The sequence below is a fragment of the Plectropomus leopardus genome, chromosome 3 (assembly GCF_008729295.1).
Source record: "Plectropomus leopardus isolate mb chromosome 3, YSFRI_Pleo_2.0, whole genome shotgun sequence".
Lineage (NCBI taxonomy): Eukaryota > Metazoa > Chordata > Actinopteri > Perciformes > Serranidae > Plectropomus > Plectropomus leopardus.
The window spans coordinates 31724602-31741689 of NC_056465.1; the positions used below are offsets into that span (position 1 = coordinate 31724602).

A 17088-nucleotide genomic window follows, 5' to 3' on the forward strand; every position below is an offset into this window, starting at 1 on the left:
AAAACAAACACTTGACACAGCATTGAATGACTTGTCAGATTCAAATTTAATATGTACATATGGCGTAAAGAAATAATAAAAATATAAGAGACAGTTAGGTATTTAGAGCAGAGTTGTTGATCAACGAAACAGGCACACACAACGCAGAGTAATCTGTTCAATGTACAAATCCCTTTCATTAACATATGCAGATACACAGAGGAAATGTTCATTGCCCCCAAAACAATACAGGGCAGTTAGGGACTGCACTTTATTTATTAGAGGAGTTGGATATCTGGGATGTGACTTCACTTTTTCTAAATCTTGATTTCCCCGAAGCTACAAATATTTGTCCTGGAGCCCTTCCTCCACCAGAAATAGGCTAACTATAGCCTTTTTATTAATATTCACACCAAGTAGAGTGCCCTAGGGATGACATTTTTCTGTGGAAATCAGCATCAACCCATATTTTTGGTCAAAAAGCCTACAGGATTTTTCCATTGGATTTGGGATCATTAAACATCTATGATACCTATATGTTTTGTTTTGCAAGATAATGTTCACAAATGAACACCACTTTCGGGATTTTCAAGCCTAAATGTAATTGCCAGGAATAATAAGCTAATGTTAAGCTAGAAACAAACTACTGTCACATTGCCACCGCTACAAGGCTGTAAAGCCAAATTCAGCAGTGATGATGTTTGACTGATGTTTTGTAGTCTCATTTAGCCACCTGTTAGCAACTGCCTTTTTTAAGACACATAAAAGCTTAAAAGTTTGCAAAATGGGCATTTAGTGACATTTATGTCGTAGAACGTCTCTTGAGCTTGTGTTGATCAAAGACGTTATTTAAGGCTTCTAACAAAAAACCCATTAAAAAAACTTTGAGACAAGGGAACCAGAGGTGCTGAAATGCTACCGATTTCCAAGTTTTAGGACTCGAGCCAATGCAAATACAAGCAAATAGCATGGGACCAAGAGTTATCGTCAAAACAAACAGCTATTGTTTGCTCTTGAGCAAAATGCAAATCCTCTTTAAAAATTACATGTTGGATTCTGTGATAATTTTGTTTTCACAGGTTCTGGCTATGATAAATAGTGTGATTTTGGCAATCTTTAAAGAGAAGATGGTTTTAAATCTGCCAGAGGGATGTGGAATTCATAAGATATTTAGCATGAATACAAAATACAACAGTTGTAAGTTGTATGTCCGTTTCCTAAGCCAAAATAAAAAACTTAAGTACATCGGTTATGCTTAATTGTTTTTAACATGCCTACCCCTTTTTTTTCCCTGCCTCTCTCAAAAAATAACGAACAGTCCCTTAGTGAGTAGCTAGTGTATCAACAGCCAATGTGAGGCAGTAGTAAATCACTACTGAAAAGTGCAAAGAGACTAATGAGACTGAGCAATGCTGGAGAAGTACTCCAACATGTCCTGGATGGTAAACTCCATGGTTATTCCGGATCCAGGGTAGCATCTGCCGATCAAATCCTCAAAGTGCTTGTACTGACGGATGAACTCGTCTTGCATGGAGTGCCATACCACCTGGTGGAAGAAATCAGCAAATAGAAATGAAGAATGCGATTCAACTATAGACTGTATATAAAGATGGACAACATGACAGTTCTGCCAAAGTCTAACATTTCAATCTCGGTCGCCTCCTTGTGTCTGCAGTATAGGTCATGAAGCCCGCCCCTCTATGTTAGTAAATGGGACTCAAAGTACAAACTCAAAGTACACGCCAAATAAATTTTTCCCAAAGATGGTTTCTGTCACTGAAGGTAGTTCTCATGTTAAAGTGATCATTTTAATAAGTTTGGTTTTAATGAGTTCTACAAAAATTCAACAAAAAGGGACTTTTCTGCCATGATTCCTATAATTTCTCTTTGAAGTATTATTAATTATTATACGTACTTAAGTCTTACACTACTCCGTTTTTATTATAAATAATAATATTTTCTTGTGTTGTATCGTTTGCTTTTTACATTTTTTTCCTGTCTGTTGTTTTTATATTTTTCTTTTGTGTTGTGTTTTAAAATTTGTCCTGTGTGATTTTTGTGTTTTTAAGTGTGACGCACTTTGCAATTGGTTTTGATAAATGCTATACATAAACTTTATTATTACATTATCATAACTGACAGCTGTGCTTGCCCATATCTCAGATATTTTAGCTTCACTGAAAAAAGCAGAGAAAGCGGGGGCATGGTGTCCATCTTTATATACAGCGTCAGGACGCAACTGATCAGCTGAGCAGTTTCATCCCTTAAAACTGAACATTTCTCACCTGTAGCAGACTTTCCTCTTCACACAAGTGTTTGTCCACCTTTTTGTAAAGGTTATCGAGTCCTTTTTTCACCTCTTTGCCAGGATACTCTTTGATAACTTTGCGCAGCTCTTGTTTGTTGAAGGCCAGCTGGTAGCTCACCTCCTCCTCACGAACACCCTGAGCTACACGGGCTTCAACTCCTTCAAAGAAATGCTGCGGGAGAGAGATAACGGTTTATCTACAAAGATGCTCACATCCTGCATATCACAGGGTTCCCGACATCACATCTCATAAGCAGGTGCATGATGAAACTTTGTGGGAAGATATTCAAACTTACATTGAGTTTTTCTAAAGGCTGACCCAGAGAGTTGATAACATAGGATTGGAGGTGGTCTGTGTATTTGTGTTTGGCCTCTCGCCTCTCAGCGTCCAGGCAGGAGATCTTTAGACGTGACAGTGTGGAAAAGATGTGGTGGAAATTTTCCATCATCACAACGTCCCGCGGCGTCTTCTGGCTCTCACTGGCGACCTTCTCCACTGAAAGGACAAACAAAATTCACAAATGTTTCCAGGCATCACAGAAAATACCACATCATGTATATCCAGGTTGACCAGTGGTCTCACCATTCATGAAGACAGCCCTGATAAGTTTGACATAAGCTTTATCCAGGTCCCCTCGGCGCTCCGCGTTGCGGAAGATTGTTTCCGCCAGCTCAGCAAACTCCTCAAACCCAGTGACAAAAGGCAGGATACCAACTTTGCTTTTCTTAGAAATCTTCACTTCCTCCATCTGTCTGATCTGACCAGACTGTGAGAAAAAGATAAATCACATTAAACTCATAATCTGTGTATGACCTTAAAGGAATACTTCACCCCCATATGCCATGTCCCTCTGGTGAATGAAGAATCCCAAAACATAGAATATTCTCGATGACTTTAAGTCATAGGAGTCCATGTTTAACAACAGCAAAACTATATCAAAGCATCTGTATAAAACTCTCAAACAATTCATTAAGTATGATCCAAGTCTCATTTATACACTTCTATGCTCAGAACTTCCCAAACACATGCATTTTTGCGTAAACCTTAAACTTGACTTTAAAGCCATTGACAAAAACAGTAATCTCTCGATAAACACGGGAACTGCTGGTCTTTCACTGACTTCATTAGTTTGTTTCTGTTATTGTGTGACTTTGATGAATCTGAACAAATTCTTTAAAACACAAAACGCTTCTTTAACATTGCATGTTCAAGGAGGGAATATTGCCCCATTATGCTGCCCCGTGCTGTTCTGTATGAAAGGCATGAAGACAGAATGGGGGGACAGCTGTCTCACCTTCAATCCACAATGATGGGAGGTAGAAACAGAAAGTAGAAATGGTGTCTGTATTAACAGGACAGCCTGCAGGAGTTTATAGAGTGTTGCCAATACATATGTCACATGCCACATGAAATGTATTATTAAACGTAGTATTAAACGTCAAGGCTGTCACGGCTCTTTTGTTCCGCGATGCCTATTTAAAATCACACACTGGAGCTGAATGATGTCGCTGTCCTTCGATTCTGTATAAAAATGCAAAGGAGGTATAAAGAAGGGACTCAGTAGCGGCCTAATATTGGATCTCTGGGTTAAAAAAGGCTAAAGTCAAACAATAACACAAACAAACCATCTGGAGGAAATAGTGGCAGACCAGCAGCTCTTGCATTCAACAAGGTAAAATTATGGATTTTGGCATGGAGTCTGGCCTGGGAGGGAGCATAAATTTGTTTCACTTTCAGGTTGGAAGGAGCTTTCTGTTTGGGAAGTACTGAGAATAAAATGTGACAAATGAGACTCAGATTATAGTGTATAAGTTGTGTAAGAGTTTGTAAACAGATGTTTTGATATAGTTTTGCTGCTGTTAAACACAACCCCCTATGACTCCATTCATCAAAAATGTTCTACATTTTTGGATTCTTCGTTCACTCGAGGCAAGCAAGAAAAACAAAGTTTTCTTTAAAAAATTCAACGTACAACACAATGAGTTATTAATATACAAATTGTCATATAGGGAGTTAAGAATTCCTTTAACAGTAAAGTGAAAAGTAAATATGAAATTCCCTTCCTCAAAAGACCAGAATCTTCCTCACATCGCTGGGACTCTACTCACAATACATTTGTCAAAGTTCCTCTTGACAGTGACCAACACGTTTCCCAAAGTAGTGCTGAGGTAAGACGCCGGGTCGACGTTCTCAGCTGTCCACACATGGTGACTCATCTTCACCAGCATGTACAGAGAGTTGAAGCTGTCAATCTTGTCACCCAGAGCAATGAGACTGTTGAGCTCCGTCTCGATGCTCTGGAAGATTTTATTCATCATCAGCCGCACCAGGTCCTTCCTTGTGTCACAAAAAAGAAGCAAATAAAAGAAAACTGAGTTTAAAAACAGCAGTGACAAGTGAAACAAAGAGAAGTGATTTAAAAAAAAAAAGAATAATGCTACTGGCAGTGATTCAGGGTTATATTTACAGCAGAACTTTTATCCAACAACAGAAAACTACTCACTCTGATGACAAGGAGTGTCTGTGTTCAGCCTGGGGAGGCATTCGTGACGAAGGGATTCCATCTGCCTCTTCTGTTTCAGGCTGACAAGAAAAAAAAAGTAATCATGACAAATCCAAACATCTGCTGACATATACATGAATGATGCTCCAACTGTGGGACAAGGCAATAATCTGTTTCCAGATGGCAACACACATGAGAACATCTTAAGTGAAGGCTTAGACAATTTCATGTAGACTACACATCAGTGACTGGCATTCTGTACAATCCCCCTAATATTTCCATTATCTGATCACAGATTCACCTGAGCGAGAGGGGGTGTAACTGTCGGGTGCTGCTGCAGCTTGAAGAACTTGCTGATGAAGTCTTGTTCTGCGAGACACAGAGGCTCCAGCTCACTGAGGACCTGCTCAAAAATCTGCAAAAACAAACACTCACCATTAAATCTCTCAGTGCTGTACACACAAAGTTATTTCCATTCTATGTTAAGTAGTTTGATTTAGGCATGCACAATTACGGCCAAATGATAATCCCAATTATTTTAATCCATAGAAAGATCACGATTATTAATTGCTTTTAGGGAAAAAACATTCTCATTGCACTTTCACATTTAAATAAACAGAGTTCTGCTTTCACTTTTGTGTTGTGCTACATTTATGCTAATATACAAATTTTTGCATCAAAATAATACTGGACCTTATTCACAGTGTAAGTCCTAATAATAAAATATCAATACAATTGTGCCAAAATTAAATCAACACAGCACTCACTTGAATCCACTATATTCTTGCTAATTAATAAATCGTTACATTAAAATAACCCAGCTGGCACTGGATGTCATTATGATGTCAAAAAAGACATTTGACTCTTACATCGAATAGATGTTTAGTTTTGGTTGGAAAAAAATAACAAAGATCGCTGTCCAACACCATTATTAGCCAGCTTGGAAGGCATAAAATAAGGTTCTTCCTCACCTAAATGAAATGCTTACCAAGAAGCAAAATATGAATAAAAGTGTTAATTTGACACACATCCTGACTAAACGGAATGCGATTGAATCGGTTATTTCAGTCTGATTTATCCGCCTTTGGGAGCTGGATAGATACAGTGACGCACTGTGCTGCATCACTGGATGCCTGAGGTGACACTGGGACGGGATTCAGTCAAGTAATTTTAGCAACGTTACTCTTCCATTTCCTTCATGCATTTATAATACTGCAATTTGTAGGGTTTTTTTGTTTAGGTTTTTTAACAAATCAGTTGTTGTCAAGTCTCAAGCAGAAATATTTCAAAACAATTAAGGTATTTAAAAGAGGGTTTAGTTTTTTTGCCTTCTGATCCAGATATTACATTTTTGTTATCTTCATCTGCTCTTTGGTGGATATTGCTCTCTTATGCTGGACTGCAGCTGCAACATTCAGGTAAGTTTTCACAGGCTGCAGCTGTGCGCGTGACAGCTGCCATGGCTGTTAGTATCGGATCAGATGTTTCTATGAGTGGGGAGCGCATTTTAAATGTCAGTATTTCAGTTAATCATGTTCATTTAATTGTGGGAAACCAAAATCATGATTGGGATTAATATTCAAATAATTTTGCAGTCCTAGTTAAGATTAAATATTTGTATATCAGGAAGTGTCACCTTGTCAAACTTGGTCCTGTCAGCCACGTCCAGGTCAGAGGCGGACATGTTGCCCATGTCGAGCAGTGAGGAGGACTGGGAACGCCGGCTGTTGGAGCCCTGCACGGTCAGCTTGTTCAGGCTTGAGGTCGAGCCTGTCAGCTTCCCAGAGCTGCCATGAAGGCCTGACACAGCACAAAAAATATAGTGATTCAATGTCACGTGTTTGGTGAGACTGAGTCCGAGTCAAACAGCAGGCTGACAGAAGTCAGTTATGACACTATTTAATAAACTTCAGGTCAAATCATGAAAAATAACATATCAATGGTTAGATTTTTAGGGCTTTCTCATAGATTCAGAATATGATGCACTGTGATGATTTAGCACAGGTGCATGGGGAGGTAATGGTTGGCAGGGCTAAAATGGTGTCAGGGTAGCGAGGGGCTCTGAGCAAGGGGTTCCTTTTAGTGCAGCTAATGTGAGGCACACTGGTAAGAAGCAAGAGTGAGTAATTGACGTGGAATAGCTCTATCCAAATGTCATACTTACTTTCTGTTTCCTGTTTGAGTGCACTCTCTTTCCGCGGAAGCGTGGCTGCAGCCAGTTAGAAAGGCAGGCATCAAAGACAGAGACAGGTTAGGCTTACAACATGCAGCATGGGAGGGGTGAGGCTAGATGTTAGATGTACAAAGTTACAAATATGCTGACGTGCACTGCAGTGGCTAAGGGAGGCTTGTGGCTCGGACAAACCTTTGGAAAACAATTTTTTGTTTTCAGCGGGAAAAGCTGATAGAGAATGCAGAAAGCAGAGTTTCTATCATTCTGCCAAAACCAAAGCTCAACCAAGAGTCCTCATCTTTTTTAAACATGTAAGGTCCTTTTACAAAGGGAAAAAGAGACGACAGAGGCAGGACTTTAGCACTTTGGAAGAACACATTAGTCTGGAAATATGTTTTTGGTAACAGTTGTGATGTGAAAAGGCTGCAAATGAACGTTTCCTTAATCATACACAAATATTCGTTTAAATTCTGTGTTATAGTACATTGCAAATATTTTTAAAAAATAATCAGGATGCAATGAAATTCTTATTGCCCTTGAGTGAACTATGTGTTACAAAAAAAGGGGGAAAAAAGACAAAAACAGATGTTACTTGAAAATCACACATAATAACATTAGCTGCAGGAGATAAACATAATTCATGTTTACGCTCAAACAGGCAGCAGAGTCACAGCTCTTACCGAACTTGCCCTTGGCCTCCTTGGTTGTACCCGCCATCTTTATCTTTGCGACCTCAAAGAAGTCTTTGATTTCTCGTTCATATAATCTGCTCATGTAGTCAACGTAGGTCTGAAAAGAGAAGATGACATTTGTTTAGATGCAAACCACCACATGTCGAGTACTCAGCACTGATGGAATAATCACACATTTTGAAAGTACAATTATTTAAAGAGTTCACTGAGAGGATATATATTGCTGTGTTGTAGTACTCAAGATCAGATTCAAGGCCAATTTTTGAAGGTCTTAGACCCCACCACCTTTTTTCTCTGTCTTGGACAGAGAACTCTGGATTTTATTTCAAGATTGGTTAAGACCACCACCACAGGGATATCACTAAACTAGTGCAAATGAAGATTGCTAAATTAATGTCAACCAAGGCTGAAATCTGGGGGATTACAACTTTAAAGGTAAACTATTTTTTCCAGCATGGGCCTTATTTTCCCATGTTTTTGTGTGGTTAATGCAAACAACAGCAGCCTACAGCCACCTAACAGGCTGCAATGTAATCTTTTAGGGAGTAGCACACCATCAATGTACATCCACTAAGCTGCTTATGTTTGTCACTGACATGCTCAGATTGTTAATATAAGTGTCTAACATAGAAATACAATGTTTTCTTTACCTTTTATTTGATCCGTTCTGTTTATTATTGTGTCTAACCACGTCTCGAAAAAGAAGAATCGCTCTGAAGTTCCACAAGTTGGGTTGTTGGGCGAAGGCAAATAAAAAAATCAGTAAATCAAGCAAAAGGTAAAGAAAAAGTTTGATTTGTAGGATGCTTTCCATAATGTCGTCAGACAGTTAAAACAACATTCTGAGCCTTTCAGAGGCAAAAATTAGCGCTTTTAGTGAACTTGCGTGGTGATGCACAATTGTCATGAATGAACATTGTAGCGCGTTTTGCAGCTGCAGTGCTTTGTCTCAATACTGGACCGATTTTAGAAAAAAAATTGGCATCATTTGTCATAAAGATAAGAGTCCAGGTTGTAAAATAATTAAATTTCCCTTGAACAGACAGATATCAGAGTGGTATCAATCATCTAACCTAATTGCTTAGCAAGACAGCACAAAGAAATATTTCCACTATGCCTTTAAAAATTTTTTCAGATCACAGCACTGACCCTTGACAGGCCCTCGTATTTCTCCCTGTGGGTGTTCTTCAGCCACTCCATCAGTTTAGCGTAGCGCAGCAGGTCCCTGTGGAGGGGGCTGTGTTTGGGCAGGCTCAGTTCAGCTGTGTGCTGCGACAGGGTGGAGCTCTGGTCATGGCCCTGGATGACAGAGTGAGGGGAGACCATTAGCAATACATTCAATAAAAAAGTAAGAAAAACCTTAATAATTAGTCCCATTCCATCTTTCTGCATACACACAAACACTCAACAATCCAGGAATATGTATCTCTTTTTCAAATCGGAAATACGTTACCTCAAATTACCACAAAACCAGATGTTTTTGAGGTAATCGACACACTGTTTAACGCAACAATTCGACCACTTCTTCAGCTCAACTTATTGAAAAGCACAGCTCTTACTGCCATACTGATGTTCTCTTCATTTCCCCTCATTGCTATGATGTTCAGCATCATGCACGCAGAGCAGACAGGCACAGGATTTTAATGACATGGGACCTTTTTGCACAAAGCCAAGTTAGCACCCAAACACAAAGAGAGCCCTCAGCTGAGTGCAGACAGTTGATGGAGGAGGAGAAAGATGAGCGCTGCCTCTTCAGCTTTAAGATCAAATGAGAGATGTTAAGTAGTTAGAAACATATCCCATGCATAAATAATAGGCTACGTTAGATCTGGCGTCTCTAAAGAAATGACATGTAAGTTGGAGTGAGGTGTGAGGTCAAACATCAGCAAAGAGGGGGCAGGTGGGGGGGTTGCCGTGAAGGTACTCACTGGAAGCGACAGACAGGAGGACCTATAGAACTGAGGGATGGTCATTTTGAAGTGACTGAAGTGGTTGAACTGACACAGAGACAGAGAGCAGAGTGGGATGATTCAAAGTGAGCAACAGGAAGAGTCAAGAATAGGAGGGACACAAATAGAAGGAAACAACACAAGGAAGCCCAGGAGGAGAGTCACAGCTAAAGAGGAAGTCCTTGAGGGCAGAGAGAGAAAGAGAGAGACAGACAGAAAGCCTGGAAAAGAACAAGAGAGACCACCTGGCAAAGCAGACTCACAATGGCAAAGTGTGAGCATTTAAATCTGCCAAAAAAATCCTGGTTCTTCTAGTTTGTTGGCCGGAAAATTTAGTGACAGAGTGTATACTATTTTGTAGCCTCTAATGGTGCATGCCCACAATACGCAATCAATATGCCTCAATTTCCGTCTGTGTATCCATCCACAATCCCCCGCCCCCTTCTCTACCAGAGAAAGTTTCAATTCAGTATTTCCTGGATTTATACAGAGATGTTCAGAAAGTCACTGCAACTGCAGCTTGAGTGGCTGTGTTCATGTAAGCACCGTGAGTTTTTGAAATTGTTACTCTCTCTCGTCGCGAAGCCAACTTAGTCTCCATCGCAGGTATCCCAGCATGCTTTGTACAGGGAATCAGTCGCTTCTGATACAAAATGAATGGGAGTAGATTTCTGGTTGCATGTAGTCACGTACAGTGGGCATGCACCGTGAGTCTCCGCCTGCTAAAGCCAACATAATTTTAAAAAAAAGTTAAACCAAAGGTTTAACCGCACAGCACAGTAAAGATGAGTATTATCAGCAAAATCCACATAGTATCAATATAAAAATACTCATTCTGCTGTAAAACATCCCTTGAAACTGATATATTATCATGAAAAACATTATTATAATTAATACTGACGCAACACTTTGTAAGCAGCATTTTAGCTGGACAAGGTGGAGCTAATTTAACCACTTTTTCTACCTAAATACTCAGTACATAAATGTATTGGAGGAAAAATTAAAATATTTCCCTCTGAAATGTAGTAGAGTACAAAAAAAAGTTAGATATACTTGAGGAAAGTGTCATTATCATCTTAAGTAAATCTACTTTCCACCACTATTTCTAGATGCTTTTGTCAATATTTAATGCTCTGGAGACCAGGGACAGTAAATCAGAAAAATGCATCCTTAGTATTTCGGATTTAGTGGCATCTAGCGGTAAGGCTGCAGCACTGAAATCATGTACCAAGCCTGTGGGACAACTATTGTGGCACACAAAAACGCAAAAACAAGAATACATGAATTGTCCTTTCTAGAGCCAGTGTTTGACTTGTCCTTTCTGGGCTATTGTAGAAACATGGCACGCTCTGTGGAAAAGGACCCATTCTGCATGTAGATATAAACGGCTCATACTTATACGAAAACAAAACGATTCTTATAATCAGGTGGTTTTAGATGAAAGGAAACATAGTTATGATTTTTTTTCATTATACATTGTACACAATTTCTGCCAATATGTGCCCCTAAATCCTACACACTGTACCTTTAAAGGACATTCTGGTGTAAAACACCACCTGACTTAAATTTGGAGTGGAGTTAGAAAGTGGAGTTATACAACACTAGATGATTTCAAACATGTTGTGTGCCTGTTACCTGGTGAACAAACACATTGTTGAGATGATTGGTGAGACGGCGAGCGAAGGTGTCTCTCAGCTCAGCAAACAGGAGCTGTTGCTGCGTCACAGCCATCAGCTTTTCGTGGCCTGTGAAAGGAAAAATACATTTTCATTTGATTACTAATGTCAGAAAGACATTTACAGGCTCAGAAAGTGCATCAGCATTTGTAACCAATCAGCAGAAACACACAAACTGTATAAATCTGCGTCTAATGGTGTTTTTATTTGTCAACTTCTGAGAATTGCTCGATGACAGTTACAAACAACTGATTTAGTCGATAATCAAATATATGTGTAAACAAACCTGGTCGGAGCGCCACGTTCATGCACTGCAGAAGAGCTTCGGAGGCGTTGATGCAGGCCTCAATGCCTTTAGGGGAGGTCAGGTCTCCCTCCTGCAAGGCTCTGATGTGTCCCTTCGACAGGTCCATGTAGTTCTTCAAGACACAAATCAGTCAACGAACAAAGTCTCACAATCTAAGAATTAAAGTAATATATTTGCAAAGCTTCACATTTTAGAAAAAGGTTGAAATATTTGCGCATTTACTTTAGGATTCTTAAAAATTCACATTTGTTTGCTGTGATTAAAGGGACAACTCAAACCAAAACAATCTACACTGATAAACAACAAAAGTTTTTTTCACCACTAAGAACTGGATCTCGTCCAGCAGTTTGACGTTGTTGGTGTTGCTGATCTGGATGAGGCGGTTGCTCTGTGAGATCTGGTCCATCTGCTCCTTGACGCTCTGGAGCATCTCCTCATAGCTGCTCAGCTTTCCCTCGATGGTGTCCACCTCCCCCAGCGCCTCATCCAGCAGCTGCATCAGGATGTTGACCTGCTTCTCCGATGCCATGATGGACTGGATATTGGCCTTAAATTAGGAAACAATGAAAAATATTTATATGCCTCTATGTTTTTTAAAGTTCACATTTCTGTCCAAACTTTGGACAGAAATGGAATTGCTCTGCTGTATGAAATGTGCTACAAAAAAAGCTGCCTTACTTACTGTTCATAAAGACCACAAGACTTACTGGCAAAAAAATATCATAATGACAAACAAAACTTCATACTTTTCATCATGGTTTTATTTTAACAGTTGCTTCACTCACCCCATCCAGAACCTGCAGCTCCCTGGAGAGCTGCTCTGCAAAAGCTTCAGCGTTGGAGATGGCGTACTCGCACATCTCCATCATGCTCTCGATGTCCTGCTCCTCACGGGCGCTCAACTCCTGGTAGTCATCCAGAGCATCCTCATCGCCACCAGCAACACTCTGACTCTCGCCGCTCGGCACAGACTCTAATCCCACAAACACAGATGGAAATATACACTGAAGACATGAACATAAACGCAAAGTTCAGAACACATTTGGATTGGATTTTAAGTCTTGTGGAAAAAAAAAAACTATGGACAAAAAAAAACATTTGGTGATTGGGAATGGCATTTTTAGCAGCATAATATAATTTTTTCTCATTTACCATCAGCTACTCATTTACTGCCAGTGATGGACTTGTATTATGAAATGACTAGTTAAATGTACTGCTCTATATAATTATTCTGTCTGATAAATTACATAAACCTCTATAAAATAAAGAACAACAACTAAAACTGCTGCACTTAACCCTGCCTGGGAAAAATTATGGGCTACATATTTTAGCCAAATTAGATACAGAGTACATTAATAAACAGTGAATAATCCTATGAATTAAGGTGGAATGACACCTAAAGAAAAGCTAAAGTGAGGTAAAAACATGACCTAAATGTGTTTTATGATTACTGAAAAAATTAATCATGCCCAGCCGTATTTAGTGTCGGATAATTCACACAGTAGGAGCTTTATGGAGGTGAGAGTCTCTAATGAGAATGGTAGTTTGAGGTCATGAGATTACAATGGAGAGGAGTGAGGAGGGGGAAGTTAAGTCCTACCAACCTTCCGCTTTAGGAAGTTCTGGCCAGAGAAAGTTTAAGAGAGAAGAGTGAGAATAAAGAAGAATTTAACACAGAAAGCCATACCACAAACCAAGATACAAAGAAGAGACTTTTTTTAAAACGTGCAATTAATTAATAAATCAAATCAAAACCCAGCAGAAATTCTCACTCCTAGGCTAAATTAGAATACAGAAAACCAATGCACACTCCAGTCAACACTATCGGTTTAAGAGGAACAGACAAGCCTTTAAACAAACATAATCAAATCATGAAAAGAGGCATGCGCTCACAGGGGTGGGTAAAGTAAAAACAGCGTTTCCACACCTTCCAGCAGCTGAGAACTGACATTCACAAACTCCACCTTCTTCCTCAGGTATCGCTGGTTCAGTTTCCAAATGCAGGAGATGAAAGAGTTTTTTTCAGCCGTACTGCTGGCCACCCACCGGTACACCTTCTCAAAGTGAAGGTCAAATTCAGGATTTTCCTAAAGAGTGAAAAGAGCACGTATGAGCACTGGATGAGAGGGAAAGGGGAATTTTAAGGGTGAAAAATAGAGTAAAAGTAACTATTTCTCTGACCTTGCTTGCATCTTTGGCATCTACTTCAGTAAGATCTCGGAGCTCCCAAGTCTGCTGTCGTTTGTAAAAGTCCCCTTTGTCTGATTTCTTGACCTTTACCACTTTCACCTGGACAGGTCTCTCTGTAGTAACTGGAAAAAAGCACATTATTACATAAATATATACCATGTGTCATTAATAAATATATCTACAGTAAAACTCACTTACCTGTGGCACACAAGAAGCAGTTCTTCTTTTTCTTTCCTGCTTTGCAGACATTAACAATACCGAGGAGACGCTCATCGTTGGGTGTGAAGATGTCCCTCTGAAGAGCATGCTTGATGGCTGTCATGGTGGATACTGACATACAGGACATAGCAGGCACTTATTATTATGACCATAAGGGACACATTCACATGCATAAAAAATTGGCAAAAAGTTTGATTTACACACCAGCGAGGGTGTACGTTTAATTTCAAAATTTGGAGGTCCTCTGCCAGAAAATTATGAGCATCAAACCCTTAACCCACTGCAGTTTTTTTTTTTGTACCAATTTGTGCATTATAAATTTGCTTCGTAATCATGTTATTGTTTCTCTTTGTTGTCCTTTTACTTATTTTTCTAAAGCTTAATAGTAAATGACTTACTCATGTGAATATTCTGTATAAAAGGGTAAAGGGTAGACAAAATAAACTTCAACCTACAACTTTTCTCTTTCTCAATATAGATAGATAGATATAGTCGTTTTGTTATTACTTTTGACTTAATGCCTTGTTTTTATTAAGTATATTCGTCTTGGAGACTTGTTAACAAGGACCAAATAATGAATATTTACCATTACCATAACCATTACATCAGTTACAACCATTGTGAATTGGTTTGTATCTCTGTTTATGTTACTCTGGAGAATATTTTCATGGCGATGCTCGTTTTGTATCTCTTGGTACTTCACATTTCCAACTTTAACGGTTTCTAGTTTACAGGATATCAGAGGCTGCTACCGTTGACTCCAACAGTGTGACCACAAAACACCTTAAAGCGGTTTTAAAAATACACATTTTGAAAACTAAGCTTCCTCTGCTGTCTGCAACAACCAGAGGCCCAAAATAAAACCAGTGTTGTCCTCTGTGTCTGTTAGCTCGCTGGCTGCTAACGTCCCTGCTAGCTTGAGGCAGCTAGTCGCTGTTAGCATCTTTGACGCTAAGCTATATGACAGAACAGGCGAAAGTTGTGACTAAATTGGCGAAATAATCGGCTACACTGCTGTGACTGTTTGGTCAAAATACACTCTTACCTGTATTTTAGCAAAGGTGTACATGATAAGAAGCTATTACCTTGTTTTATCAGCCCACCAGCTCCAGCCCTTTGCAAAGCGAGCACCGCCCTCGCGCTTCCTGGTTCGCAGACGTAACTGTCATGTGACAGCGTCAGTTGTCAACATCCGCCCACAGAGGCAGCACCGTGCTGCTGCATCCAGTTTAACTCAGATCTCTTATTTTAGGCTTTATTCAAACACTTATTAAAAAAAAAAAAAAAAAAAAATCTTAAAAAAAAATAGAAAATAATAATGAATCAGAGAAAGTAGATTGTCGGAAAGAGAGATGACTGAAGTTGAACAAGAAGAAACAAAAAAGCAAACAAACAAACAAAACAAAACGGCACTTAAAAATCATGTAGGACATAGATTACCAAGTAGCAGGTAAAAATCATGTGGGGTCAATATACTTTTCTTGTTATTACATGTTGAAGAGACTTATTAAATTAAATCAAATCAGCCAAAAAATGATTTTAAAAAAATTAAAGATAGGGATTTTTGAATATAAAATTTGCCTAACAAGATAAAAAGGTTTGTCATACAGTTCAATGAGTTACCAGAGCTTTTAAAATAAACAACAACATGTTTGAGACTGAATTTCACAAAGGCGCTGTCATATTTCCTAGTGAGTGAAAATATGATTATTTGCATATTTTATTTGTGGGACCTTTTCAGAATCAGAATCAGAATCAGAAAATGATTCATAGTCAAGAAGATTTTCAGAAATTTGCTTTTGTATGTGTGTGTGTGTGTGTGTGTGTGTGTTTGTTTGTCTTGGAGCATACATTAAAAATACAACATCATAAGAAGAATAAAATCCTGAGGCAAAGTATGCCTGCTGCAACATTCTGGAACATAAAAACAAAATAGGAAAATTACAATAAAAATATGACAAAGATACATTTAAAAAGTTATGGAACATAAAAAAAAATATGCACAATATAGCTGTTTCAGAATAAGCTACACAATTTGTGCAGGGTGTGCAAAAATATTAAGCAGGGGATGTGTAAAAGAGTGAATATGTGCAACATGCAATGTTCATTACAGCACATTTTGTGCTTACTTTTTACATACTCGTAATCTGGGTTTAACAAAATTGCCTCACAGCCATTTTGTAGGTAGGAGGCACTCTAACAGTCAGGCTGTGTGGGGGGCAGGGGAGTAAAAAATTGCGCCAGCTACATACATGTGGTAAGGCATCAGCGCACATAAAGTTTTTATATTTTATGGCATCCCTAGAGGGGACTGTGTCATGTTTTCCCTTCTGGAAAGGCACCCCAGAGGACGTTTTTGTTGTGTTTTCTACAAACACTGGGGCACCACCAGTGTATTCTTATATATTAAAACTACATAATACAAGGCCTTGGCAAATACCCCTCATAGTGTAATTACTTTAACACATCTAAACAAAATGTGTACATCCAGAGTATATAATATATTACACTGAATGTGCTGTTAAGTGCTCTGCTGTTGTACCGGGGGACAATTTCACTCTCAGCCCAGGTCACAAACACAGAAAGAGAAAACAGAGGTTACATTAAGGCCTCAAATTATGGCTTGCATTTAGTACATATTTTCAGAATGAGCTGAATTAAATTGAAGCAGTGCTAACTGACAAAATACAGAATAAGAAATTAAATTATTATCATTATTAGAATACACATATATTGTATAGGTGTTGCAGATGCCAAGGGTACATTTTATATCAAACCAATGAATAAATTAATGAATTAATGAAAGTTTATTGCCCCAAGGGAAATTTGACTTGCACAAATGAGACAAAAAAAAGCATAAAAAATATCAACAATATAAGAACATAACATAAAAACATGCAAAAAACCAAAACAAAACATAAGGCGTTGTTTAAAAACACATCATCAGTGGGAATTTGATAAATCAAATTAAGTTCTAGAAGTGCCATTATATATACTTTATATAATCAAATTGATTGGTTAAAAATAAGCATGTCATTTAAACAGCTTAAAATGTAACTAAAATATTTTCTATTTTTTATTTCAGCAATTA

At 38.7% G+C, this 17088-nt stretch overlaps 1 protein-coding gene across 4 annotated transcripts; it reads right to left on the reverse strand.

Annotated features, from left to right (window-relative positions):
• Positions 1-22: 22 nt before the first annotated feature.
• exoc1 (exocyst complex component 1) lies at positions 23-15163 on the reverse strand. 4 transcript variants are annotated; one of them, XM_042483108.1, is made up of 20 exons: positions 15083-15163; positions 13977-14108; positions 13770-13900; positions 13516-13675; positions 12374-12561; positions 11908-12135; positions 11568-11700; positions 11241-11350; positions 9585-9653; positions 8806-8955; positions 7645-7753; positions 6956-7000; positions 6428-6591; positions 5093-5206; positions 4792-4871; positions 4397-4625; positions 2871-3054; positions 2584-2783; positions 2265-2459; positions 23-1525 (listed from the first exon to the last, which is right to left on the reverse strand). In XM_042483108.1, exons 2-20 carry the CDS (start codon positions 14098-14100, stop codon positions 1373-1375), a joined length of 2766 nt encoding a protein of 921 aa, XP_042339042.1. In that variant the 5' UTR covers positions 14101-14108; positions 15083-15163; the 3' UTR covers positions 23-1372. The 4 variants fall into 4 exon arrangements, with proteins under 4 accessions (XP_042339042.1, XP_042339054.1, XP_042339047.1 ...); XM_042483120.1 differs by lacking the exon at positions 9585-9653; XM_042483113.1 differs by lacking the exon at positions 6956-7000.
• Positions 15164-17088: the final 1925 nt, after the last annotated feature.

Coding starts and splice junctions, on each gene's coding strand:
- exoc1 (XM_042483108.1), bottom strand. CDS start 14,100: ATGACAGCCATCAAGCATGCTCTTCAGAGGGACATCTTCACACCCAAC. Junction 12,136..12,373: donor AGCTGCAGGTTCTGGATGGG/GTGAGTGAAGCA, acceptor TCCTAATTTAAG/GCCAATATCCAGTCCATCAT. Junction 4,872..5,092: donor TTACACCCCCTCTCGCTCAG/GTGAATCTGTGA, acceptor TTTTCTTGTCAG/CCTGAAACAGAAGAGGCAGA.